This window comes from Erigeron canadensis, chromosome 4, assembly GCF_010389155.1.
Source record: "Erigeron canadensis isolate Cc75 chromosome 4, C_canadensis_v1, whole genome shotgun sequence".
NCBI lineage: Eukaryota > Viridiplantae > Streptophyta > Magnoliopsida > Asterales > Asteraceae > Erigeron > Erigeron canadensis.
This window is the reverse complement of record NC_057764.1, coordinates 27602670-27628924: the sequence shown is the minus strand read 5'-3', so window position 1 is coordinate 27628924 and position 26255 is coordinate 27602670. Positions and strand designations below refer to the sequence as shown.

General features: G+C 33.5%; 5 protein-coding genes across 7 annotated transcripts; 3 read left to right on the top strand and 2 right to left on the bottom strand.

Moving 5' to 3' along the window:
- The first annotated feature begins 350 nt into the window (after positions 1-350).
- Positions 351-3746, top strand: LOC122595806 (eukaryotic translation initiation factor 4E-1-like). The gene is made up of 5 exons (XM_043768254.1): positions 351-701; positions 2860-3025; positions 3101-3226; positions 3356-3421; positions 3506-3746. Exons 1-5 carry the CDS (start codon positions 418-420, stop codon positions 3548-3550), a joined length of 687 nt encoding a protein of 228 aa, XP_043624189.1. The 5' UTR covers positions 351-417; the 3' UTR covers positions 3551-3746.
- A 698-nt stretch (positions 3747-4444) lies between these two features.
- On the top strand, positions 4445-6562 carry LOC122598672. The gene is made up of 4 exons (XM_043771256.1): positions 4445-4761; positions 5130-5842; positions 5971-6070; positions 6432-6562. The coding sequence occupies exons 1-3, from the start codon at positions 4662-4664 to the stop codon at positions 6061-6063; spliced, it is 906 nt and encodes a 301-aa protein (XP_043627191.1). The 5' UTR covers positions 4445-4661; the 3' UTR covers positions 6064-6070; positions 6432-6562.
- A 175-nt stretch (positions 6563-6737) lies between these two features.
- LOC122598115 (membrane protein PM19L-like) lies at positions 6738-7769 on the bottom strand. The gene is made up of 4 exons (XM_043770716.1): positions 7597-7769; positions 7298-7517; positions 7065-7110; positions 6738-6977 (listed from the first exon to the last, which is right to left on the bottom strand). Exons 1-4 carry the CDS (start codon positions 7721-7723, stop codon positions 6906-6908), a joined length of 465 nt encoding a protein of 154 aa, XP_043626651.1. The 5' UTR covers positions 7724-7769; the 3' UTR covers positions 6738-6905.
- A 6021-nt stretch (positions 7770-13790) lies between these two features.
- LOC122595449 (protein MEI2-like 2) lies at positions 13791-20076 on the top strand. The gene is made up of 12 exons (XM_043767810.1): positions 13791-13919; positions 15837-15964; positions 16053-16477; positions 16920-17078; positions 17283-17399; positions 17509-17660; positions 17774-17865; positions 17962-18856; positions 18938-19022; positions 19097-19165; positions 19251-19430; positions 19575-20076. Exons 2-12 carry the CDS (start codon positions 15862-15864, stop codon positions 19662-19664), a joined length of 2367 nt encoding a protein of 788 aa, XP_043623745.1. The 5' UTR covers positions 13791-13919; positions 15837-15861; the 3' UTR covers positions 19665-20076.
- Positions 20077-20960: 884 nt separating this feature from the next.
- Positions 20961-25575, bottom strand: LOC122595856. 3 transcript variants are annotated; one of them, XM_043768319.1, is made up of 9 exons: positions 25304-25470; positions 24500-24745; positions 24263-24393; positions 24083-24176; positions 23603-23935; positions 23148-23485; positions 22830-22974; positions 21497-21545; positions 20961-21282 (listed from the first exon to the last, which is right to left on the bottom strand). In XM_043768319.1, exons 2-9 carry the CDS (start codon positions 24654-24656, stop codon positions 20991-20993), a joined length of 1539 nt encoding a protein of 512 aa, XP_043624254.1. In that variant the 5' UTR covers positions 24657-24745; positions 25304-25470; the 3' UTR covers positions 20961-20990. The 3 variants fall into 3 exon arrangements, with proteins under 3 accessions (XP_043624254.1, XP_043624253.1, XP_043624252.1); XM_043768318.1 differs by lacking the exon at positions 25304-25470 and adding an exon at positions 25536-25575 and having other exon boundaries at positions 23603-24176; XM_043768317.1 differs by having other exon boundaries at positions 23603-24176.
- Positions 25576-26255: the final 680 nt, after the last annotated feature.

The following is a 26255-nucleotide window of genomic DNA, read 5'->3' as shown; positions in this document are numbered from 1 at the left end:
TGTATAGATTGATTTTTAAATATATTTTTCATTGTTATAAGTTTATTTAGTTATTATGTAATATAGATAAAAATGTTATCGGTTAAACATAAAATAATAAGACTTAGAAAAATCAAATTACAAAATTTAAAATGAGTTGTATAGGAATAATAACACTAGGCCAAATGTAAACCTACTACAAGGAAATGAAGTCTAACTAACATGGTCCGGTCTGATACGACTTTAAAGATACAAATGCAGCCCATAGATATAAAGATACAAATTTAAAATAACCCAACCCACATAACAAAGCCCACAATCTCCAAAATTCACACCGACCCCCAAAACCGCCACTATAATTCCCATCCGAGATTCTAGAGAGGGAGATACAACAATTCTAGAGAGAGAAGCACAAAAAACACACACACACACACAAAAATGGTGGAAGAAGTATCAGAAGAACAGAATCCAATTAGGTCACTCCGATCTGACGACGGAGAAGAAGAAGATAACCAGCTCGAAGAAGGTGAGATTCTCGCCGGCGACGGCGATACTCTGTCGTCGTCTTCATCTTCACGGCCAGGAACCGCCGTCGTTCAGCATCCACTAGAACACTCATGGACTTTCTGGTTTGATCGCTCTAGCAATAAATCTAAACAAAGTGATTGGGGCAGTTCCATGCGCATTATCTACACTTTCTCTACTGTTGAAGAATTCTGGAGGTATATATACATATATTTAATGTATCTATAGGTGCATACATATATTTATATATTTTATATATGTTTAACTGATGATTATTTCGTTATATATGTGATTATATTTGTGTATTGTATTTTTTTTTTATGATTATTGTTACATGATTGAAAATTAGGGTTTTTATAACTGTGTTGGTGATAAATGAGTTAAGGTTTTTCTAATTTGTGAAGGAAAATGAAGTTATTGATTGTGTGGTATGAATTCTGAAAGATGTGTATATGATTATTATGGATTAAAGAGACGTCTTGAAATATCGAGTTTGATTTGCGGCATGTTCTTTAAGGTCGTAGACGGTTTGATTATATTTGATTTTAGATTTCGGTATGTGTTATGTGCAGATGAGATAATTGTGTTTAATAAGAACTTTTTTTCATTGTGAAGATAGTCCACATAAGAAGTAAGAGCACTGTCTTTTTTTTCAGCAGACTTTTAAAAATCATGTTTAACATATCCCAAATACGATTAATATTTTTATTTAAATAGCATTTTAGTAACCTATTCTACAAGCTATATTCTATATTAAGATTTACATGATGATCAAAAAAATATAACTTGGTAGTTGGCAGTCACAAGAAAATTGTTGTGATTATCCTTTCGTAAACAGTTATCTTTATAAAGTTTAATTTTATTTCTTAAAGTTTCTAAATGTTATGTGAGCAAGCCTTTTTTTTAAATCATAATGTGTTTTGGACATTTGAAAGTTGTTTCTATAAATTGAATAAGAATGGACATGATGAAATGTGGCAAGTTTTGGGCTGGTGTGCATCCGTGTGCATCACTCTAAAGAAAATGTGACGCACAACTTCTTCGTGTCTCCCACTCATGCTTTCTTATTGTTTTATAATAAGGTATGTTATACAATACCACTCTATTTGTTATGTTTCCTAATTCTATATGTTTTGGTGCTGTATGTTATATCTTGATGCTGATGTGTTTATAGTTTAGTAGGTTTTGGGCGTGGTCTTTTTCTGTGAGTGGATAGTTTAGAGTGTCACTGATATTCGGCCTTTTTGTGTACATTTTAGTTGCTGGATTATACTCTTTATGCTCATTAATGTTTGGTTCCTAATTTTGGTCAACTCTATACACGTGATCTAATATTAGTTTTGTTTCTGTATGGAATTTCTTCTACCCATTCTGTGCTCTTAAACCACTAGCTATTGTCTCCTTCACACTGCCTATCAACAATAATGGTTCGATGTAGTCTTCATGAATTTTATATTTCTAGTGTTTTTTATGGCCAACATCTATGTTCTTCCTAATTTGATGTAATTATAACATATTTATTAGTTACTCTCTGTTGTTAGGATATTTATGTCTGGCCAACCCATGATATACATCTATTAGTTGTAGCCTTGGGCTCTCTGACATTTGGTTTTCCGAGTTTATTTTTTATTTGGTGAAAGCATTGCTGACAAAATAGTTTAAATGCATGCACCTTAGTTGCAAACTTTTACACACTTCTAGAAATGGTTTAGGGGAGAAAAGGTGTTGCTTCTCCTTTTTTTTAGACATCTATTCTGTTCTTCTGTTCTTATTTGTCCAGGGCTTGTTTTTCAAAGCTATTTGGTTGTCTTTCTGCATTCTTTCTGGGATGCACTAATATTTTTGTCTCATTTGCTGTTCGTCTAATTGAATGTTGATTAATCATAATGCGTTTCTAACTTTTTTATTCAACATCCTACAAGATAATTGAAGGATTATTTTTCGTGTATATAGTAAAGATGCTCACAGTACCCCTCAAAATTTAAATATTCAGTTAAAAGATGTAAATGATCAGTGTCATTAAGGCTCGTGAGAATATGGTATATTTATTTGTGTTCCCGAACACTTTAGTATGTTATGTTGCTAGCACAATGCTGTAGTGAGCTATAGCATGGTAATATTAAGTTTATAATTGATCCCATGGAAACTAAGAAATACGATACATATACAACTATGTTTTGAATCCATAATAAACTGATGAGTAATGATTGGTGATATTTGCTCTAAAAAGTTGTTACTTTCCGTTTAAAGGCCAATTTTATTGCTATATTAAGAAAAGCATTTGCATTCAGGCACTCTTCGTTTATGATTTCACTATTATTTACTATATTCATTAATGTTGTCTGTTGAATGCAGCCTTTATAACAATATCCACAAACCAAGCAAGTTGAATATTAATACTGACTTGTATTGCTTCAAGAATAAAATTGAGCCCAAGTGGGAGGACCCTGTGTGTGCTAATGGTGGAAAATGGACCATAAGCTTTAGTAAGGGAAAGTCTGATACCTGTTGGCTGAATACGGTACTTACCCAATGCTGTTTTTGTTCATGTGATTGGTCTCATACTCTGCCTGACCCATTTTTATATGTAATATAGTTGCTAGCAATGATTGGAGAACAGTTTGACCATGGAGATGACATATGTGGAGCAGTTGTAAATGTCAGAAAAGTGCACGAGAAAGTATCTATTTGGACCAAGAATGCTGCCAACGAGAGCGCCCAGGTACTATATTGCCCGTAATCCCTATTATAAATTGGTCGCATGGCATATTTCAATCTTCATAGTATGCTCTATATCATTTTGTCTATATTGCCCATAAAACAATGATAATATATGTTGGCTTGGTTTCAGATGAGCATTGGGAAACAGTGGAAGGAGTTTATTGCCTGCAATGACAGCATAGGCTTCATATTTCATGTATTTGCCCCAGTTCTCCATTTTCTATCTGAATATCCGGGTTTATATTATTATTTTCTACTTACGTTGTGCATTATGTTGCAGGAAGATGCAATGAAGGCAGCTGCCAAGAACAAATACACAGCATGAAGTGTGCCATAGTGCTTTAAATTTGACTTAGGTTCTTGATAACTAGTGCCTCAAACACCCTTTTCTTTGTCATGCATGACATTTTTACTTCTATATTGATGAATGCGCATGGCTAACTGTGTTCTCAATCGTGTTACATTCTGAAGAAGTTTATTCTTAGTTTTGGCTATTATGATAGTTATATTTGGGTCTGTCAGTCTTTCTCTTTGGTTGTGGTCAAAAAAGCAATCCCAGTTTCAACAATGATCGTGGTTGAAATTTGAAGCAATTCCTTACATGACCAGATTGTGTATGTTGAATCCGCTCATCCAAATGGGATAGCTGTGGCAATCTCAGAACAGATTTATGAAGAAAAAAAATGCAAAAGAACGTAACATATAATTCTAGAGATGTGTTGGTCTTTTATTTCTAAATATCTAATGATCTAATCTTTTCAGTCTTAAATTTTTCCATAAAGATTTAGTGTTGCTCATCTGCTTATAAACAACTTGCATCATTTTGAACATAGAAGAAAAATCCTTTTTAATTTTATTATGGTATAGTTGGCCAGTTGCTAAAAGAACTCATTTTTGAACCATTTGTTATGCAACAGCAAACACTTCTAAACACAGCCGGTTGCTGACTTAGAAAAAAGGTTGTACCCAAACAAACTAAAGAGGCCCTATTATTGAGAAAGTTATAATATCACGAGTCTATTGAAATTACAAAAATATATATGATCTTTTGATGCTTCATATAACTAAAAAAGATCATAATGTTTGTTCGATGCTTTATGATATAGTAATTAGTTGGTATTTAGTGGTACGTAGGGGCAAAAATGTAGCGAATATTAATTAAAAATCAATGCTGAGAGAAACAAGGCATGCCTACCAAAACATGACGCCACAAATTTGATTCCTCGGAATCCATATCAAAATGGCAAACCTCCTGCAGCATTCTCTGGCCTCCTGTCACCTTTGTGTTTTTCGAATCTCCGAATTGCACAAAGGCGGTATTTACAGTCTGAAAATCAAAGAGGGAGAAAAAGGATTCTCAATATCATCATCATCCTCAAGGGCCCCTTTTCTCCCCCTGCTGGCTATTTGATCACCAGATAATTAATCAATCAATCATGCCACCAAGCCACAATCTGCGAAAAGCTGCTCATAAGAAGAAGAAGGCTAAAGCTAACAAAAGTTCCGTTTCTTCCTCTGTACCTCGCTCCCGTCATGGTATATTCATACATTATTATTTGCTAGCTATTTGTGTTATTATTTATTCGCGATACAAGACATGCCCATTTGTTGTTCAATGTTGTTTTCTTCATAATTCGCTACATGGGCATGTGTTAAATTTTAGTCTTTTTTTCTATAAAAATGTTACATATTTGACATCCATTCTGTGTTGGATGAAATATCCAAACCACATGACTAAAGTACACGTTAGATATTTGATCTTTGAAATTCTTATGGGGGTCTAAATAAACTTGAAGATGGATTTGTTCAACATTTTCTAGATTTTGTTGATCTCATTCTTGTAGATCAATTAACCATTTTTATTTCCTTGTTTTGAACAACATATAATGATCAAACTATGATAGGAGAGAATGGTGGTGGGAAAGTTAGCTCTAAAGCATCCAAAAGTCAACATAAGTCTCCTCTTCCGGGGGTCAAGGTTGAGAAGGAGGACTATTTGTCTGGCAGTGAATCTTCAGCAACAGAGAATGAAACGAAAGAGAAGCAAGGTGATATTGAGATTGCTAGGCGGTCAAATTCACAGAAACAGAACGACAAAAGCCCGAATTCTGGAAGTGGCAGCATAGATAACAAAGATCATGATAAAAAGAAAGCGGTGGTTATTGAACCTGCTTCTGTTGCTGACTACCTATCCCAACCTCTCGAGTCTTTGCTTGAAGAGGGGACTCACAAAGACGAAGACTTGGGTGTCAACACTCCCCTTATTGTTGATTCAGTTATGCCTGCAGAACAAATTTTGGTTGAAGTGGCATCCCAGTTAAATAATACGAGTAACACAAATATTGAAGATATGAATGATTTAGTCATGGCCAAAACACACTTGGAACATAAAGTTGTCAAAAAGAATGATTCAAAGATCAACAGTCCAAATTTTGCTAGTAAAATAGATGAACTGACTTCAAAAGAAAATGAGGTTCAGAAGCCCGTTTCGTTAGATCAAAAGGCTTCTCCAAAATCAAAATACATTGTGCTACAAGATTCTACAAAAGGTAAATGCCTACATTGTGGAAAGAGAAGTGATGAGCGCGTAAATGAGTCTGAATTCTCCGAGAGACAGGTAAATGCCTATAGGTCTATTTTCTTTTTCTGTTTTTTGATATTGTTTCTGTCTATATATTTCAAATATCTAGTTAGTTAACATGCACAGTTGATTTGTATTTACATATTTTTTATGATCATATACAGCCTCTACTAGATTCAGCCCCTCAAGCAGCTGAAAAAACTTCATGGAAGTGTTGCTGTGGAATATTTGAGTTGTTTTCGGGCTCCAGTCAGTAAATTGCAGGTGGCCTATCTTAGTTTCTTATGTTCTATGACTTAGTTGAGGTGCATGAGAAAATTTCTTATGAAAAAAGGGTAGGAAGAACTTTGGAATTTACATGTGTCTGATGCACTTTTTTTACACCTTAAATTTTGTTGCATCAAACACGAGTCGATGCCAGGATCCTTCATACCAATTTCTCCATTTTATGCAAAATTTGTTCTTTTTATGCTGATATATCATTCACATATGAACATCAAGTTATAATTTAAAAGTTCTCATGGTTTTCTAATTCAAATTGATCTCACATGAACTTTTTCCTATAATTCATGATTTCACACACATTTGTTTTCCCTAATGTACTTTCTTGTTTTCTTGAACACAGAAACTGGTCATATATCATATGAGCTATGGAGTTGGGGTGCAGAACCTCAGAGTGCTTAAATTTTTCCAGCCCTATATTCATGGCTCAAAGTCCATTACTTTAAATTTTTCATCCTCATTTTTCTGTAAATTGTGCTGTGATCTTTAACTATACTTTGAATACTTACCAATTTTGCAAAGATAACGGTTTTACGAAAAATTAATTTCATGTCGAAAGTGATTTAGAACACCACCAAAGTTATCAATAAGCAACTAATTAGCCCACCTTGTCCAAAAGTCAGTCCAATATGTAAGTTCTAAGGCATTGTTTGACAAACCAGGCTTTATTATATACTTGTACAAATACAATATATTAATCAAACAGTGTCTATAATCAATCACAAAAAAAAAACAATTCAAGAATAAGCCTTTGGAGATGAATGCCTGATCTGCAAGATAAGCGTGTAATTCAAACTGATCGATATCATGGCCTTGATCATCCAAAAAGAACAACTGTATATAGGAATTGAGTAACCGAAAGGATGATAGAAAATGCCTCCATGGCTCTCTGAAGTTTACACAAAACAAATGAATATTATTTGAAGCATGATATAGTGTAATTACATATAGTCTTTTCAAAACTAAATAAACTTACCAGTGCTGCATTTCTGCCTTCAAGCTCGATTTCCTTCCAAGCAAACCTGCCATATATTAATACCGTACCATAAGATTTTTTAGTGTAAGATTCAATAGCTGTGATAAGAAACCGAAAGAAAATTGAGAAGTTCATGAAAAAACTGAAATCATGTTAGTTTTGTACAAAGTTTGTCGAAATGACCAAAGAACATAAAGTCGATATCATGGTCTTAAGAAAAAGAAAAACTTTACCCCATGGAAAGCAGAGTTAGTCCCCATGCAACTAGAGCAGCAGAAGCTGCTGCAGGCCGGCCCTCAGAACCCCAAGAACGAATATTATCAATACTAGCAATGATAGACGCAACACCCACTACACCCGCGATCAATGAAAAAGTCACAAAGAAACCAGTAGCCGCGTTTCCCATAGGAAAGTAAATAGGTGAGAAATGTGCAGGTAACGCAAACCCGGAACCTATTTAATCATATATACACATATGTTAATTCCATAATTATGGTTTAAGGTTTAGGGTCTAGAGAGACAGATAATATACCTATGATGAAACCATGATCAATGGCTCGATTCATCGCCCAACCACCAAGCCCGAGAAGGGTAACATACATAGCAAAATTGAGGATCATAAGGAAGGATGCAACCGATCTCATATCGTTAGCAGCCATTCTTAAAACTTATTTATTTTTGGCTACAAAGATGTAGACTTACATATATGTGTTGTGTCTGGTGTTTCTAGCTAGGATGTTTATTTATAAATATTTGGTTTTAGGTTCGTTTCTTGCCAAAGGTGGTTTGCTTTAGTGGTGTAAAGGTAACAACAGTATTAAGTTTTCATCGAGTTCAAGGCAAGGTACTTCAAGATTCTTGTTTCTTTTTGCGATTCTTTGGTTAAGGCTTTTGCTCATCTAGAGATCCTTTGAGACTTTTTTTTTTAACAACGTTCCTAACAATATCCTTTTTCACTTCTGCAGGTAATCTGTCCTTTATGTGCTTTCTGGTTCATGTATATATGAAGTAGCTAGTATATAATTTACAGAGTGAATTGTGACTCAAAGCAAATTGCATTCCATTCATTCATAGAATAATAACATATATAGCCTACAACTGCCCATGTTCTTTTTCTTAAAAAAAAAAGAGACCAACTACTACTAAATAAAATCATCCTAATATCTTACAAAATGACCAAACTAGACACTAACTTACACATGCTACATAAACGAGACACTTGACACACAGTATTAGACTCATACTTATAAAACAAACTAAAAGTGACCCATAATTTTGACCCGAAATCAAGATTGACAACATCAGTTGACATTTAGTGTCAGCTCAACGTCACATTAATATCTTTAAAACTGACACACCTGTCAACAACACCTCATTATTTTCTTTGTCAAATTACTTGACACTCACATATCCACCAAAGGACCCCACTGCTTTCGTCACTTAACCAGAAGATACGAGCCAACTGAAGTGGTACTGGTGATGGTACACTAAATCGCGCAAGAAGACCTCTTTGGTTGAAACCGAAAGGGGCCTCTAGAGTTTTATTAATTAATATGAAAGAATGGATAGTAGCTCATAAGATTAATTGGTAAGAAATTTCAAGACCATCTAGCTAGCTAGAGGTTATGGATACCAATTTACTCATGAACGATCGGACTTTATTTATTATGCTTGACCGATCTTTAACCAACATTTAGGGGGGTGTTTGGGATTGCTTTATGAAAACAGATTATACGTTTCGAATAATTATAATTAGATAATTAGTTGTAATAAAACTTGATTTATAAAACTAGTGTTTGTATTTGATTTCTTATTTGACCTTCTGATAATCTCTTTTTTTAGTGTTTGGCATATGGAAATATTTAGAAGCTTTACATATAAAGTGACCAAAAAAGACATGTTCCTATATTATTAAACATTTTTCTTTTTGAACATTATATTGTTAGACTTATGCGATGTTATTACAAGTAACAAAACCAATATGGATTATTCGATTACCAAATTAGGCACGCATGAATTATATCAGAGAAGTTGCATATTGATTATTGAAAATGAAAAACAAGAACCACTAAACCAAGTAGATTACCCTTTGGTAGATGATATTGGAATATTTTTAAAATATTAATTTTTTATTTCTCTTAGGACGGATGGAGTGCATAGGCACCCATTAGGTATTGGAGGGAACACCGCCTCGTGATATCGGTGCCGATTGGGCGGTGGACGAAATCGAGACTATGGTCACCGGCTCCCTCACAAATTTGAACGTTAGACCAATAAAAAAAACATGGGGCCCACATAACGGTCCAAAACTCCTCTTTTTCTTTCCTTCTGTTTTCTTTCTTCTTTCTCCATTTGTGTCGTTTGTTTTATTTTTTCTTCTTCATTCTTTCTTATTCTATTACACAACACACAGATATGGCAAACATGAACCTAAGGGATGTTAAGATGGCGATGCAATCCCACATCGTCAACGACGACAGACACCTATATCAAGTAAACACCGTTCAGAGTGTATCTGACGAGAAGGCGGCTTACCAAGCCGAAATCAACCGAATTGAAGCTCCCGATCGGGTTCATAACAATGTCGAAAATGAGTATGTTGTATATCTTCGATAGAAGATCGACTGACTGAACCAAATTATTTTTCAGCTTACCACTGCCTCTTCAACCTTCACAACCACACTTGACCACACGTTATTCTCTCAAGCCAATGTCGGTGGTGGTCGGCATGTAGATTATCATACTGACCCGGAGGAGGAGTACGTATCTCCTCAACCCGACGACGCTGTCGAGTCTCTTAAACCCTATCAATACGTTCATCGTAACGACGAAAACAGTACTATGGATTCGGACTATTCCGAGTGTTAGGTTTATGTAATGATTTTTTAATGATTTTAGTAATGTAATGTAATATAATGTTTTTTAATGGTTTTGGTAATATTATGTAATATTTTATGGTTTTAGTAATATTTGTTTTAAATAATTAAATTATAGTTTCAATTATTATAAAGTAGGCGGAGAGGAGGAGAAAAAGCGGGGAGGGGTGGTGAGGCACTCCCCCGCCCTTAAATCTAACAATTTATATTTTATCTAGCACCCTTTATGATAGTATTTTTAAATCACAGTCGTGAGAGCGGGTGGGTGAATTGTAATTAATGGGTATTCTAGTAAATCTGGACGAGGAATCAAAAATGTGTTTTCAAACAGCAGGTGTTACCTTGCTGCATCAAAACAACGTTTTCCAAGTCTTCAATCGCAAAAATTCGCTTTTCAAATATATTTTGACAAACACTACAAATAGATTATTTGCGTTTGATAAACACAACAATCTAAAAATTACTTCAAAAAAACAATCCCAAACACCCTGTTAGTTGTGTGGGGACTAGGAAGGAAATCCCGATTAAGTCGAGTAAGAGTGCAAGACTTCTTATTTCCATTTATTTATTCTATAAGAATATGACAAATAATTATCTAAGTACAACTGATAATCTATACCCCATAATCAGGTTGAGTTAATCTCTAAATAACTTAATACTCTCTCCGTCCCATTTTAATTCTTCAAATTTAACATTTCGAGTTTTTTTTTTCTTTTTAAATTTGACCGTAAATAATTGTATTTGCATTATATAACACTTAATATAAGATATATGAATGAATTGAGTTTTTAATAAACTTTTCACTGACACAAGTTTCATTAAGTACTATATAATTCAAATAAAATTATTTACAATCAAAGTTTATAGAAATTGACTTTTGAAAGTCAAAATAAGACATACTTTAAATTAAAATGAGACGAAGAGAGTATATTATTATTGTACAATATAAAATCACGTTAAGTCAATCTTTAAAGAACCTAATATATTATGTACCATTTAGGTGTGAACATACATGCTAATGATATAAAATTGACATGGGTAAATTTGCCACAATATAAGAAAAATGATACAATAATAAGTCTTTCACTGGTTATGAGTTCTAACATAATTCATGACAATATACAAAGAAAGTTGGGATGTTTACCCTCAACTAAAACGAAGAAACTACTTTCAAATTTTGGCCACTTAAAGAAGAAAAGGACTTACGGTCTTGCAAGAAGCAAAAATTGAACCCTTAACCTCTATCTCCACCATATAAAGTCGTGTACTTGTTTTAAAATCCATTAATTGCTATTACAAAGTTGTATTATTCAAATTAGCTCACATGTTTAGGAATTGTAACCAATAAACCTCTACAAGTTTTCAAAAGTTTTGATTTCATAATATTTCTCTTAAAAATGCTTTTGAAACGAAAAAAGTATTAAAGATTTCAAGAATGTAAAAATGTTAACTATATCTTTTGGAATGTAATTTGATGAAAAACCAATCAGTTAAAAAAAATGTTACTGTGTCAAAGTCTTGTGAAGATGTGCAAACTCTATATAAGTGTAAGGGAAAGGTTAGGTAAAACATACAATACCTATCTTAGGTAAAACAGAGGAGGAGAGATTATGTAAAATTCAGGAGGGGCTACGTATGTTTATCAAATCTAAAGGTTTAATTTGTAAAATTTTTAAAAGTGGCAGTACCTAAGCTTAGATGAAGTCTGTAGTACGGATCATTTCCCATAAGTGTATGCTTTATAATTATTTTCAAAGATATTAAATTATTGCATTTGGTAAAGTTGTAATGTCATTTTCATATCTAACAATAATAATAAAAGAGCAACCTAAATTCTAAAATGAAAAAATAATAACCCTTAGATGAAATTTAATTTTGAATAAGAGCCTTTAAATGAATATGATGATGTCACGTTTGACTTAAGAATTAGTCAATGTCAATATTCATCCTCCTACTTAATATCATCTATTAATATATCCTAACGTTTTCAATGGGTATCCAAAAATTGCTTCAAAGTAATTAATGACATTAGAATTTTATTAGTAAATATTTGTAACGAAATAATCATTTTTAGAAAACTATTTTTTTATCTTTCTTTTTTCAAATTCTAAAGTTTTCATGGCAATTATTTATATATTCTTCTTTGGTTAAAAAAAAATAAAAATCTCCATTTCTACTAATTAGTATTTGAATCTCATTTAATTTTAATCTACCTTTTTCCATTAGATTTTTGTAATTTATGATTTCATGGTGTTTCAGTCTTGCTAAATTATATCGATGCATCACATTAGTTTTGTATACAAATAGTGATATTCCTTGTCATATTATGATTCGGGTAAATTTATATAATTAACTTTACTTGTCATATTAAATAGTGATATTCCTATCATATTTTTTTAGTCTTGCGGCATAATAATACACTAGCCAATTAACTCGGGTTCAACCCGCACATATTAATAAAAACTTGATAAAAACATATCTTCGCCATTGAAGTTGCGACATTCCAATAATACTCATAACCTTGGAATAATATACTTTATGTTTCAAATAAATATAATTATCTTATTAACACACATAATAAGCGGATAATAAAACTTAAAAAGATTATGTATAAAATTTTAAAAAAATACGATTGTTTTTTAGTTATTTAGGTCTAATTTTGGATTTTATAACTCTGTAAGACATGGATTTTTATCCGTTATACAATTATGTGGAAATATGAATTTATGAGCATACGCATATGAATAGTGTTATGAGCATATGTATGCAAGCCGAGATATGCAATATTTTTGTAAATAATCGTTTCATGAGATAGTTGGTGATTAAATGATTATGTGTTTTTCGCGTATTACGCAAGTTCATAATCTAGTTTACACAAATACCAAAATCTTAAAATGTTGAAAAATTCATCAAAATAAAGTTTACTTCATAAGTTCATATAATATAAAAGGAAAATAGTTAATCCTTCGAAACATTAGCTTAAAAATCTTCCAAAAACTATATAAATATGACATGTGGATTTCACTAATTTTCTTTGCTAATCTCACTCCTTACTTTTCTACATGTCACCTTCCTATTAATTAGAAGGATTTTTAGGCTAATAACTTAGGAGGATTGATCTTTACCCAATATAAAAACTTCATATAAAAGTGGATACTATTACGATAAGACAATCCAAAATAAAGGGTTTAGTACGTAGAAATGTAATAAGTTATGTCCAAAAAATTATAGTGTGCACGAACTAAGCCTGACCTTTATTTTATGCACGAATTTGTAAAAAATGTTTATATCATGCAAAATGCATACGTGGCAACTCATATCAGCTACGTGACACCCCATATCAGCTGTCACGTGCAAGTTTTTGATTGGTTGACCATGTTTTTTGCATGATATAAACAGTTTTTACTAAGTTCGTATATAAGATAAAGATCGGATTTAGTTTATGCACACTATAATTTTTTGGGTATAGTTGGTTACATTTCGACGCATTAAAAAAATACATTTTTTGGTACTGCACCTTGAGGGTAAAAGTGTAATTTTCACAAGTAGCGTGTTTTTATGCTACGGACATGAAACTAAATTTAAATGCAGTTAAACACTCCACTGTCCCACGAACCCCCCTGTGTCTGAAATTAATTCTCACTCCTACAATCACAACTTATTTTTCTCTATTTTTCTCTACATACACATATACATACAAAAGGAAAACATGTAAGTATCTCTGTAGATTTCTTTCGTACGTGTGTTTGTGTATATACACTTTTTAGACAGATAAAACAATACACACACTGACACAAATACAAAATACACTTCTTCCTCCTCACGTTTCCAATTTTACTACTCTATTTTCTTTTTTAAACCCCCCAAACACACACACACACACACACACTTTAATCCGATCAAAGTTTTGATTTTTCTGTTGAATCTTGTATAGATTCAAATGGGTTCTTAATCTTTTTTGTAGTTTGACTATCTTCAGGTATCTTTTTACTATTTTTATCTCTCACACACACTGTAAACACTATTGTGTGTGTAAAATTTTTAACTTTTTATAAATTTATATCTGGGTATTAAGTATTTATTGTAGTTGTATATTTTCTGAAATGGGGTTGTTATGTTATTTTTTTTTTCAATTTTTATTTGATATATTTAGACTTTATTTTGTGGAAGTTAGGATTTTATTGCAAATATTGAAAGTTTTTTGTCACATATTAATTTATTTTGTTAATGAACTTGTTGGATTGTTTTGCATGTTGTATCGGTGGATAAAGTTGTATATTTTATATAAAAAAGTTGGTTTTTTATGGATCACATTATTAGTAGTTATTGTTATGAACCAACTGGGTTGGACTGGTCAAAGCCCTTGACTCATGGGACAGAGGTCAAGGGCTCAATCTTCGTCCCCAACAAGGCCGGATGTCCTTTTCTACTTTTGGTATACCTTTGGCAGGGGTAAGACTGGCTACATCTCAACCTCCCTATACACCGTCGAAGACGGTATTGTGACCCGAAACCTGTGGAAGACGTCACTGGGGTTTGTTATGATAATTTAGAGGTGTTTGGGACGTGTTTTTAAAACATTTTTTTTTTGCATTTTTTTTTGGTATAAGATGAACTAACTTGTCTTTTCAAAACTACGTTTTATCTCTACGAAAATACGAAAATGCTGATGATTACTTTTTTTGCAAACATTTTTTTGAGAATTTGCGTTATGCAAACTCCCTACTCAGGAAACACAATCCCAAACACTCTTAGTAAAAGTTATTACATTTAATTTAATGAGAATATATCATTGATTTTGCACATATTTCTGCTTTTACTAAAGTTTTTTTTATCATTAATAATTGTTTATAAGACAGAGTTTATGCTTTCTATTTATTTATAAAGTTCAGATGCAAGTCCCTTAACATTACAATGTGTATTTTCCAAGGGGTTATTATAATTTGAATAATCAGAATAAAAATAATTGGTTTGTTGATTAGAATTGGGGATAGCGTATCATAGTAAGATTATGTTACAACTTACAATGAACAAAAAAAAAAAAAAAAAATTCTGTTTATCCAAATGTGATTTGAACCTCAAATGATCAAAGTTTTAGAATCAGATTTTTGAAAAAACTGGAAACAATCACTTTAAACACGCATCCAAACACTCTTATGGAAACGATGCACTTTAACTTGTTGTAGAATATACATTACCCACTTTTTGTCCTTGCATTGTCTTTAAAAATATTTACTACCACCTTTTATCTAGATAGAGATCAAATTTTGAGCTGATTCAGTGATTTTCTTTGTAAATGGTTGATTGAAATAGGTAGATCAGGGAATTTTATTACCAATAAAACTATTAAGTTCTATGTATGTAACATAAAGTTAGCTGATGACATTTCCTTTTCTGTTAAGTTTCACGCGTCAAAGTAATAAATACCAATTACGCCATTATGCTTCTAGGATTTACCTAGATTATAATAGCAAGATTTTGCATTGAATCTAGAGAAAGATATATATTTAGTTCCTGATTCCCTCTTCTAGATCATTTAGTTACAACTTTACAAGAGATGGGTGAAATTTCCTAAAACAAGTTTTTGGGGACGTAAATTATCTTAAGGTGCAGTTTTGCAGAGACACCCTGACTCTGTCTACCATATTGGTACCCCTCAACCCCACTCAGTAAGAGTTTGATGCAACTCATGGCCACTTGATCTATGACCAAGTGGTTTGAAAATTATTCTATTTGATAACCTATGCTAAAAAATCAACTTTATGAATTACCAAAGTTGGAGAGGGACATTACCTGCTTGCCCGAAACGTCCTTTCCTGGCAATAGATGGAGGACTTCAAGAGTGTTACATCCCTGATTCCCAATATAATTTATTTGATTTGTCTTTGATATGTAGTTTGTAGTGACCTGTAATAAAGGCGATGAATTTCTCAAAAGCTGTGGAAAGTGGAGCAAGGGGGATGTTATCTGGATCCGATGCCACTCTATTCTCAAGTTCGTTGCCGGTTCTGCCTCATGAGAAGTGTATGCACCTTCTTGTCTAATGAGTACATTTGCTTGCCCTGAAATGAGATTTCACCTAATTTGACCTTTTTTCTTATTCAACATGTAGTGACTAAAAATAATACCCAAAATGGTCATTATCAATCTACGAATGGCAATGATTTACTTAAAGATATTGAAAAGCATGCACTTGGAAGCTTGTTACCTGATGAGGATGATCTTTTAGCTGGCGCGATGGATGGTTTTGGCCTAAATATGTTTCCTAACCGTGTGGAGGAGTCCGAAGATTTTGATCTTTTCGGAAGCGGTGGAGGAATGGAGCTGGAATCTGACATGATCGATAATTTGAGTATGGGCTTGTCCAAAATAAGTTTCGGTGATGGGATTGTTGCTAATGGCGGGGCTTTCAATCTTACAAATGGCTCGGGGAGCATCGTTGGAGAACATCCGTATGGAGAGCATCCTTCAAGAACTTTATTTGTGCGAAATATCAATAGTAATGTTGAGGATTCCGAACTGAGCACTCTATTTGAGGTAAACTAGGAAACTTGTGATTTGTTGCATCATACCACTGATTGCTATTAATAGCGGCATATTGTCATTTGATTTCTAATTTGGTCACCGGACTTCAAATTGTTACCAAATCCAGTTTACTTCTTAGACTTGATTAATTTACCTAAAGTTGACCGAAAACATGTAAATGCTCTAGTCAATTATTGTTTCAAAAGTTTTCAAAACTTGGGGTTTTATTACGGTATTTGTAGTCCGGTGCTGTAATTAGAAGCAAGGTAGTGCCGTTGTAGCTTTAATATTTATTGGAATGTGCCCTTATTGCATCGTCCCTTTTTACTAAAATAATGAAATTATATACCAGGGTTTTGTTTTTTGACCATAAATATGGTATAATTTGTCTTTTGAGTCGTATCCTTGACCATATGGTAAACTAACATATTATATCATTTATGTATACTTATAGCAATATGGTGATATTAGAACACTTTACACCGCATGTAAACACCGGGGCTTTGTCATGATATCTTATTATGATATCCGTGCTGCTCGAATTGCTATGCGTGCATTACAAAACAAGCCTCTACGGAGGAGAAAGTTGGATATTCACTACTCAATTCCAAAGGTAATATGATTGTTAGCTCATACAATTTTCTGATTAGGATAACCCATCTGACAAAGATATTAATCAAGGAACATTGGTGTCTTTAAGCTAATATGATTATTCATACAATTCTCTGATTACGATAACCCATCTAGCAAAAGATATAAATCAAGGAACATTGGTGTTTTTTAGCGAATATGATTATTCATACAATTCTCTGATTAGGATAACCCATCTGACAAAGATATAAATCAAGGAACATTGGTTGTTTTCAATTTGGACCCTTCAGTTTCATGTGAAGACCTCCTCCAAATTTTTGGGGCATACGGCGAGGTTAAAGAGGTAATGGTTTTCTTTATTACCTAATATGCCATTTCCAGTGAACTTAAGTATTCTTTATGCGAGTGTAGAAGAATATCTGAATCTTTGGTATAATATTACACAATACCAGATACGCGAGACACCACATAAAAGGCACCATAAGTTCATTGAGTACTATGATGTTAGAGCTGCAGAAGCAGCACTTAGGTCTCTCAACAGGAGTGACATAGCCGGGAAACGCATAAAGCTTGAACCTAGTCGTCCTGGTGGAGCTCGTCGAAAGTAAGTAACTTTTGTGTTTCAGTTGATGCTTCTTTTTTAAACCAATGTGTACTTGTCGTGTATTTTGGCTAAATGCCTCTTTATAATTATTCTCTCATCCTTTTTGATTTCAGCCTAATGCTGCAACTAAGTCAAGACGTTGACCAAGATGATACTCGAAGTTTGAGACTCCAAGTGGGGCCCTCGATTGCTAACTCTCCTCCAGGTTGGACTTTTTTGCAACATTTTTTTTTGCGATTTAAATTTGGGAAATAAATCTCATTAGGATCTTATCACATTGATCTATACATGATTTGTGCAGGTGTTTGGTCACAGTTTGGAAGTCCAATAGAACATAATCCTCTGCATAGTCTTGGCAAGTCACCGGTCTTCACGTCAATGAGCCCTGCAATGAGTAGCAGTTTACCTGGATTGGCTTCTATTTTGCAGCCTCAACCAGCAAGAATGGCACCAATCAGCAAAGATCATGGAAGAACAAGTCATCTTGACCAAATATTCTCAAATGGGAGTTCAAACAATGGATCAATCTTTCAACAGTCTCATTCGCTGCAAGATTCCAAATTGAATCAACTAAACGGGTCAATGTCCACTTTTGGTGCTCTGAGTTCAACCACTTCAGGATTCGAAACATTATCCGGTGCACAGTTTTTATGGGGAAGTCCAAGTAGACCCAGCCATGGCTTTCCAGCCAGTAGTCAATCAACAACTGTAGTTCATCCATTCACAAGGCAACCGGGACCGTTCCTTGGTTCTTCTCAACATCATCATGTTGGGTCTGCTCCATCCGGAATACCCTTCGAACGACACTTTGGTCGGCATCACGAGTCGCCTGGAACACTATTCACGAGTCCTCCAAATCTTGGTGGTCTGGGTATGGGTCCAATTGACAGAGGTTTCTTAAATTCTCGTGGGTCTGTGAACAATGTTCCCATTCCTGGAAACATTATGGAAAACAGTTCTCCGAATTTCAGCAACATGTCTTCTCCTAGGATGAGTCCTATGTTTCTAGGCAATGGCCACTACCCAGGACTAGGATCCATTAATTTAGAAAATATGATGGAACGAGGCAGGACCCGTCGGCTTGACCAGAACGCCAATCAAATGGATAACAAGAAACAGTTTCAGCTTGATATTGATAAAATTAGCAGTGGGGAAGATACCCGAACAACTTTAATGATAAAAAACATCCCTAATAAGTAAAACCTAATTCTTCCTATTTATCATTTAGATTTCAGTTTTTAATCAATAAACTTAAATTACTGTTTATTATTCTGCAGGTATACTTCGAAGATGTTGCTAGCTTCCATTGATGAAATTCATAGTGGTACCTATGATTTTCTCTATCTGCCGATTGATTTCAAGGTTTGAAATAATAACCTTCCTTTTTTGTCCTCTTTGTCTAGTTTAACTGACCATGTTTGCTGTTTACCATCCAGAACAAATGCAATGTTGGGTATGCATTTATCAACATGCTATCCCCAATGCATATAATCCCCTTTTACCAGGTCTTTCTTCTTTCAACTATAGCTTAACGGTGTTTTCAAAACCTGTATTGCAATGTACCCTTTAACTTCCATTAATTGTGTTTAGGCATTCAACGGAAAAAGGTGGGAGAAGTTCAATAGTGAGAAAGTAGCTTCGTTAGCATATGCTCGAATCCAAGGAAAGGCGGCACTCGTCACCCATTTTCAGAACTCTAGTTTGATGAATGAGGATAAGCGATGCCGGCCTATTCTTTTTAATTCCGAGGGCTCAGAAGCAGTGGATCAGGTAACACTTAATGATATGGAGTTCATAATGTTCCCTTTCCTATTAAAAAAGAGAGAAATTTAATTAACCTAAATCAATGGCAATCAATTTGTTCATTATTTTGTATCTGATTAACATTATTGTGTTGCTATATACAACTTACAGGAATCTCTGCCATCTAGTAGCTTGAACTTCCAGACCCGTCCATACACGGGAGACCCATTGACTGGCCCTCCAGATGATGATAAAAGTTAATGCAATGGTGTGCAGATTTGTGTTTTGAGCCTAAACTATCTACTTACAGTAGGCTACTGACTTTGAATCGTGTATATGTTATGTATAGAAGTAGGAAACCTGCACCGAACCAAAATGTGGGTTTGTACGTATTTTGAGGGGAAAAAAGGTCAAGTCTTTTGGTATATCGGAAGGGGGTTGAAGGAGGTGAATGCCTAGAAATGTATAGGTGGAGATTGCCAATATAGGAATGGTGCAATATCCTATTTTTCACCTCCTGATTTTGGGGTTTGAATGTTTGGCGTTAATATTTCAAGTGATTAAAGCTGGTTTTTGTTAATTGTATAGTGGGATTGGAAGTGGAAATGGATCACTTGTTACTTATGTGTTTTGAATATTAATATAAAGAACACTAATGTGTACTCTTTGACTAGATTCCCTGCTTTCCCTCTTGGTTTTTTTTTTTTTTTTTTGCAGAATTATTTACTTAATATAGAAAGATATATTTCTGAGTCCTTGATTTTTCTTCGCTCTAAACAATTCTCTATATGGATGATTTCTTATTTGTCACTCGAAAACAATTCCTGTATGGAAACTGTAAAAAAAAAAAAAAAAAGTATTCCATAGGACTAGTTACTATTTGGCCGTGAGTTCAAAATTATTAAAAGTCTTCATTGATTGCTTAAATGAAGTGGTTGCTAAAGTGCCCTACGCTCCCCCTAATAAAGGACTGAATTGAAATCTATATTATGGACCAATTGTGTATTTATTTTAAGGATCTTCGAGTAGGTTATTGACATCCGTCGCAACTCGCAAGTATCCTTTTTTGTTTTTCTATTTAAGATGTTGGGTGGTTTTTGATTGATCAGACACCCCTTCTCTTTGTAGCTTTTTGGCATTTGTGTTATCTAGCAACGAAGACGAAACACTGTTTCCATCAAAATCAATCTCATTGTCTATATTTTGGTATTGTGACCATGTTTGAAATATCTTAAACCAACTTGGACTTCTCATTTTGGAAGTTATTTATAATGTAACAACTTCCTTTTTGCTGCAAATATGATCTCGGTGAGGTTTCATGGTGTTCCTTTCATGGGTGTGGGTAGTAGTAGACTAGCAGGTAAAGAGTTCTATCCATTATGTATGATTTTGTTCGGTTTCATTGTTAGAAGAGAGTTGATGTCTGTTACATATTTTCTCCATGAACAATTTGCATAATGCATTGAACTGTTTTGCATGGTAACACATCAGGCAAGCAGATACAAAACCCTACAGATCTGGTCCCAGATCTCATATCTAAGAGAATGTCACACCATAAAAAAGAACTATGCCACAAACATGTATTTGCTACAAGTCCATGTCAACACATAGGCAAACCTCAAAAGAGGAGAGCCATTTTAAACCTGTGACCATCAATACATTACCATCTAGTAACATGAACTGAATACTACTCATGTAATCAACAGATACATAAATCGGATGATATAATTCAACTACACCTTGATGTACACTTATACATATCTCTGCTCTATAAATGTATAAAGGTGAATATATTACAAAACTGTCATATACTTCCCCAATTTCGTACGATAATAGAAGCAACACAGGGCAAGTCAGGGCATAGAGGGATCTTTGCGATCTGTAAGAAGTTAGCTCAGTTTGTAACAATTTATACTGCCAGATCTAAAAGTTATGTGCATGTGTTCAGAAACAGTAAGTAATTAAATGAGCACCAAAAATTGCCCTTGGCATATTGGTGCCCTGTGCTGTGCTCAAAATTCAGTCTTGCAAGACATGCATAGATATGAGTGTTTTACCATATAAAAATCAAAATAAACAAGCTACAAGCATACCTATGAAAACCGCAAGTGACTACAGATCCATTAGAGATCTTCGTATAACCTGCACACAAGGCATTTAAAAGTAATAAAGACTGCAATGCCAGGTCAGAGATGTCATGACAAGCATCATGTTGTGGCATGTCTTACATATCTTTTCCTTGCTGGCTTGACTTCAACCCCAAACCTAATCCCCTAGAATGTAAACTCCTTAATTCTAATTTCTTGCAAGACACCTACCTGAGTTACAAGCTAGATATGTCATATTCTTATAGGTGTACAGCACACCTTTTTGTGTTGTAGGATCTAATTCCTTATCCCTAACATCAAATGATCTTCTTTAAATAACTTAAAAGACACCAACCCGTTTCAGTTTTTTGCTTCTGACCCCATTGCTTTCTACCTTAACTGCACCTAGCAGTATTTCAAATACCCTTGCAAAACGATTCAGATATTTACAAAACGGGCAAGATACTCTTGTACTGTACAATTACACGACTAGCAAAACGATTCAGATATTTTAACTTTTTTTTTAACTTAGATGTTAAGTTCCCTTAAAATCTCTTATATTGTCTAACTAAGAAATTCTTCAAATATTATCAAGTTAAACAGCCAAAAGGGTACTGCTTAGTAAAAGTAGCAGCCAAACAATCTTGCTTTAATTTATACAAGAGTTACAGAAACTTGAAGTTGATATGCCACAGCGATGTCAAAGAAAGACATTACCAAATGGACGATAAATTTCAACTAAACGTTTTGCAGACATCACACAAACTTGAAGACAACAAAAACTAGGATCATATGTACTCTAGGTTCACATGCCAGATTGCCAGGGGAAAATTTTAAGGGCGATGGTTGTTCAGCTAATTTTTCAATTTGCATTGTATATTGTTACATTACATCAAGTCATCAACTTTTTTGTAGATGTCTTTGTGATAGTAAGGATTAGAAAGGCACAAAGGTAAGGCACTTTGGAGGAAATTTGGAAGAAACCTAATAGCCTTGGCACTGCGATATTATGAAAAATCAAATCGTTTGGCATTAAGATATTCTATTCGTACACCGTAGCTATACATATCCGTAATACAATCTATATATGCAAACCATTGTCTATTTCTAAGCTTCATCAAATGTACAATATTTCTGTAACTAACTACGATCATCCACAAATAATATAAGTATTGAACACCTAGTGAGATGTCAAAGGGAAATACGGGGCAACTTATTTATTCTATATATAATAAATTAGGAAACTCAATATGGGAAGGTGAGCACCTAAAATGAAAGATAACGTAAAAAGAGGTATAATGAGAAATAATGAGGAACAAGGGCAGTTATTCCTTGTTACCGAATCTCTTAGCAATAATTGGACGGACATCTACAGCATCAACCAGGCTCTCCAAAAATGGAAGTAATGAAATTAGTGCACGATCTGAAGGATCATCAAACCAACTCTCAATTGGAATCCCATTATTCACTTGCAATCTGAAAACCTGAAACCACCACAAGTAGATGAGGCTCTGCAGAGAGTTCTAGACATACATATTACAAATCTGAGGGACCTTTTTCATACTTAAATGCTAATAAATAAAACTAGTATCTGATTATAAGTTAATAAGAACTAGATTCTTGATTAGTTCTCTAAGAAAGCTAACGGGCAATCTACCTGTGGAGAATTGTCAATTATGACAACTTTGGCTAGATCAACCCCTAACACTGTTAGATCTTTGGTATAACTACCATCTGCATATATACACGAGTCTCTATAAGCTCGATGAGAGATGATTTTTCCATCGGGATCCAGTATATCCAAAAGTTTCTTAGCGTAAATGCTTTGACTGGCTGTGAATATGACAATATGAAACATTTCTGAGACACTTTCCAGAAATGCCATTAAGTAAGGTCTCTTCTTCACATACACAGTATGCTCTTTCAAACTAGAAAATACAGGAAAAGTGAAGTCTGCATCGTCGCAATATTGGAGTGAAGAGTGGATCAGTGTTTCTGTGTACCAAATGAACACTTATATTAGAAGTTGAGTTAAAAGATCAGATATGAACTGGCACGAATAAATCTTGTGTAGAATTTTTTTTTAAAAAAAAAAAGCAAGCCTTTTTATACCATCTAGATCAAGTACTAATGTTACAGATTTCGTTTCCCGTGATTCCCGGGGTGACATGGAGGAACCGGAACTTGTAGATGTTTCTGAAAGGTCTAAAAAATTCCTGATGAACATTTGTGGATCCAAGCACTCAGCTGAATCCAAATCTGGATATAAAGTGATATCAGATTCCTGATTGCCGGATTTTAATTGATGGATCGCCATATATATGCTTGAATCTTCATAATGACTGTTGTTCTCCATGCTATCTTCAACAAAAGGAAGTAACATATATTCATCACCAGAGAATATGCTTGATTCGTCACGTTCATAATCAAGTAAACTTGTAGCTCCTGAAATGGCGTTACACGAACTAGAAACAATCATGTCTGATATGAAAAAATCTGACGCGTTACAATGAAAGGAGTTTCTACTATTATCATCAACGTCATTATCTCCGTGTGATGGCAAAACAATATCACTTTCCCTCCATTGTTTACCTCCATAATCAAAGATATTTGGTTCATTGTCAATGGACTCCAAAATAGGTGAGAAAATTGTTTCTATGGTTGAGGAGCAGTTCGTTGTATGATCCTGCAAAAAAATGAATATTTTCCCTAAGTAAATAAAGGAGAAACAAGGATGCTAATACAGATACAGCCGTTTGAGTAACATATTACCTTCAAACAATCAATGCCAACATCGCTTGAAGATAATTGATGCTTTTGAGCTTGAACAATTTCATCCACCATTTCACAACAATTGATTTCCCTATTTATATCCTGATTAATTGATATATCGCGGGAAGAATCTATCCAGACAACAAAACAAGATCAAATTAATGAAAATCATAATAAAGTAATTTTCTTTTAAAAATTTAAATAAATGAAATGGTAGAAATGAAGTTTGGTTAATACCATCCTGATTGTTAGGAGTAAATGTGTCAAGTTCGGCTTCATGTTGAACATTTCTCGAGCAAAAGAAAGAGTTCTTGGATATCTTGCTTGATTTTTGACACACATGAAGACCCTTAATTTCTCCCGATGACTTCGTCTTCATCTTTAGAGAAGGCATTTAATTTATCGTTCCGACGTCTATCAACTCACTTGCCTCATCAACAAGCAAATACGATCCTTTTGGACAAAGATATCCGAAGCAAATGTCTGGGATTACAAAAATACTTCTTATTTATGGATAGATGATAACATTAACATAAAGCATATGCTTAATACCATAAAGTAGTGAGCTTTGATTCGCAACGGCCTAAAGCTTACTACTTTAGCACAAAAATCATTTTCATCACACACACACACGCACACAATCATGATCATACACATATCAAGTCCATATACTCATACAGAATTAAAAGAATCAAACTTTACAAAATCAAGAATAAAAAAGAAGCTATATATATATACATATATGTAGATCTAACATTTTCAGATACATGTAAAGCATAAAAATAAAAATTGTAACTTTGAACTTTATAAGCAATCATTATAATCATTCTAAATCTTAAATTCCATGAACTTAATCACAATTAACAACACTTAAACTTTATAAATCACTGCAATTAAAAAAAAAGTTGAAAATGAAAGTCAACCCACAAAACTTAACACATAATTAACATAACTCATAATTAGAGATAACAAAAGATATAAATATTTCAAGAAAACAGTAAATTCAAGAAAATCATAAAAACCCGAAGGATAGTTACAAACCTTAATTAAGATAGTAACCAAGTTTGAGATTATACATAATTATAAGTTATATAAGTATGTATATGTATCTAAAATCTTGATTGATTTAGATACATGAAATGGATTTATTTTGAAAGACTGAGATATTGTTAGAGTGACTTTCTGACTGATAAAGATCAAACGGTAAATATTGGGTTATTTTTAATTTTGTTTTTGATTTTTTTTTAATAAATATATACTTTTAGTAGCGTACCTGTGTATCAAAATCAAACTTTGGTCCTCCTCCTCTCCCTCTCTGTCACTATTTGACGCGCTTTTTATATTCTCTCACTATTTGACGCGTTTTTTAAAAAAAAGTTTCTAAGATGGAAAAAAAATGAAATGATAAAATTCAAAAGGATAATTTATTTGATTTTTTTTAAAAAAGAATTTCTCTAAAAGAAACAAATTTCAGTTCTAATCTTTTCCTATCTTTTATAAAACAATCATGAAAACACGGTGTTAAGTACTTACAAAATACGGTTATAGATCTATAAACTAATTACAAACAAAATATTACAAACTGATATGACATATGATTTGGCTCAATGATAGTAAAATATATTTTCTCTCTCTTATATTTTTTTTTTATTTTCATTGATGGATCATGAGTTATAAAAGTTTGTTTGATTTTGTTTGTCACTTTAGCATTCTTCAATTAATTAAAAGAACAAACAATTAGCTATTATAATTAGATTAATAAACAATTTCAAACAATGTATATTATTTTTTAGGTAGTTAAAGTGTTTTGTACCTATCTTAGGTAAAGCAGGAGGATTATGTAAAATTCAGGGGATTTATGTAAAATTCAAGGGGTTATGTATGTTTATCAAATTCAAAGGTTTAATCTGTAATTTTTTTTAATGTGGCAGTACCTAAGCTTAGATAAAGTCTGCAGTACTAATCATTTTCACTTTAAAATATCAGTTTAATC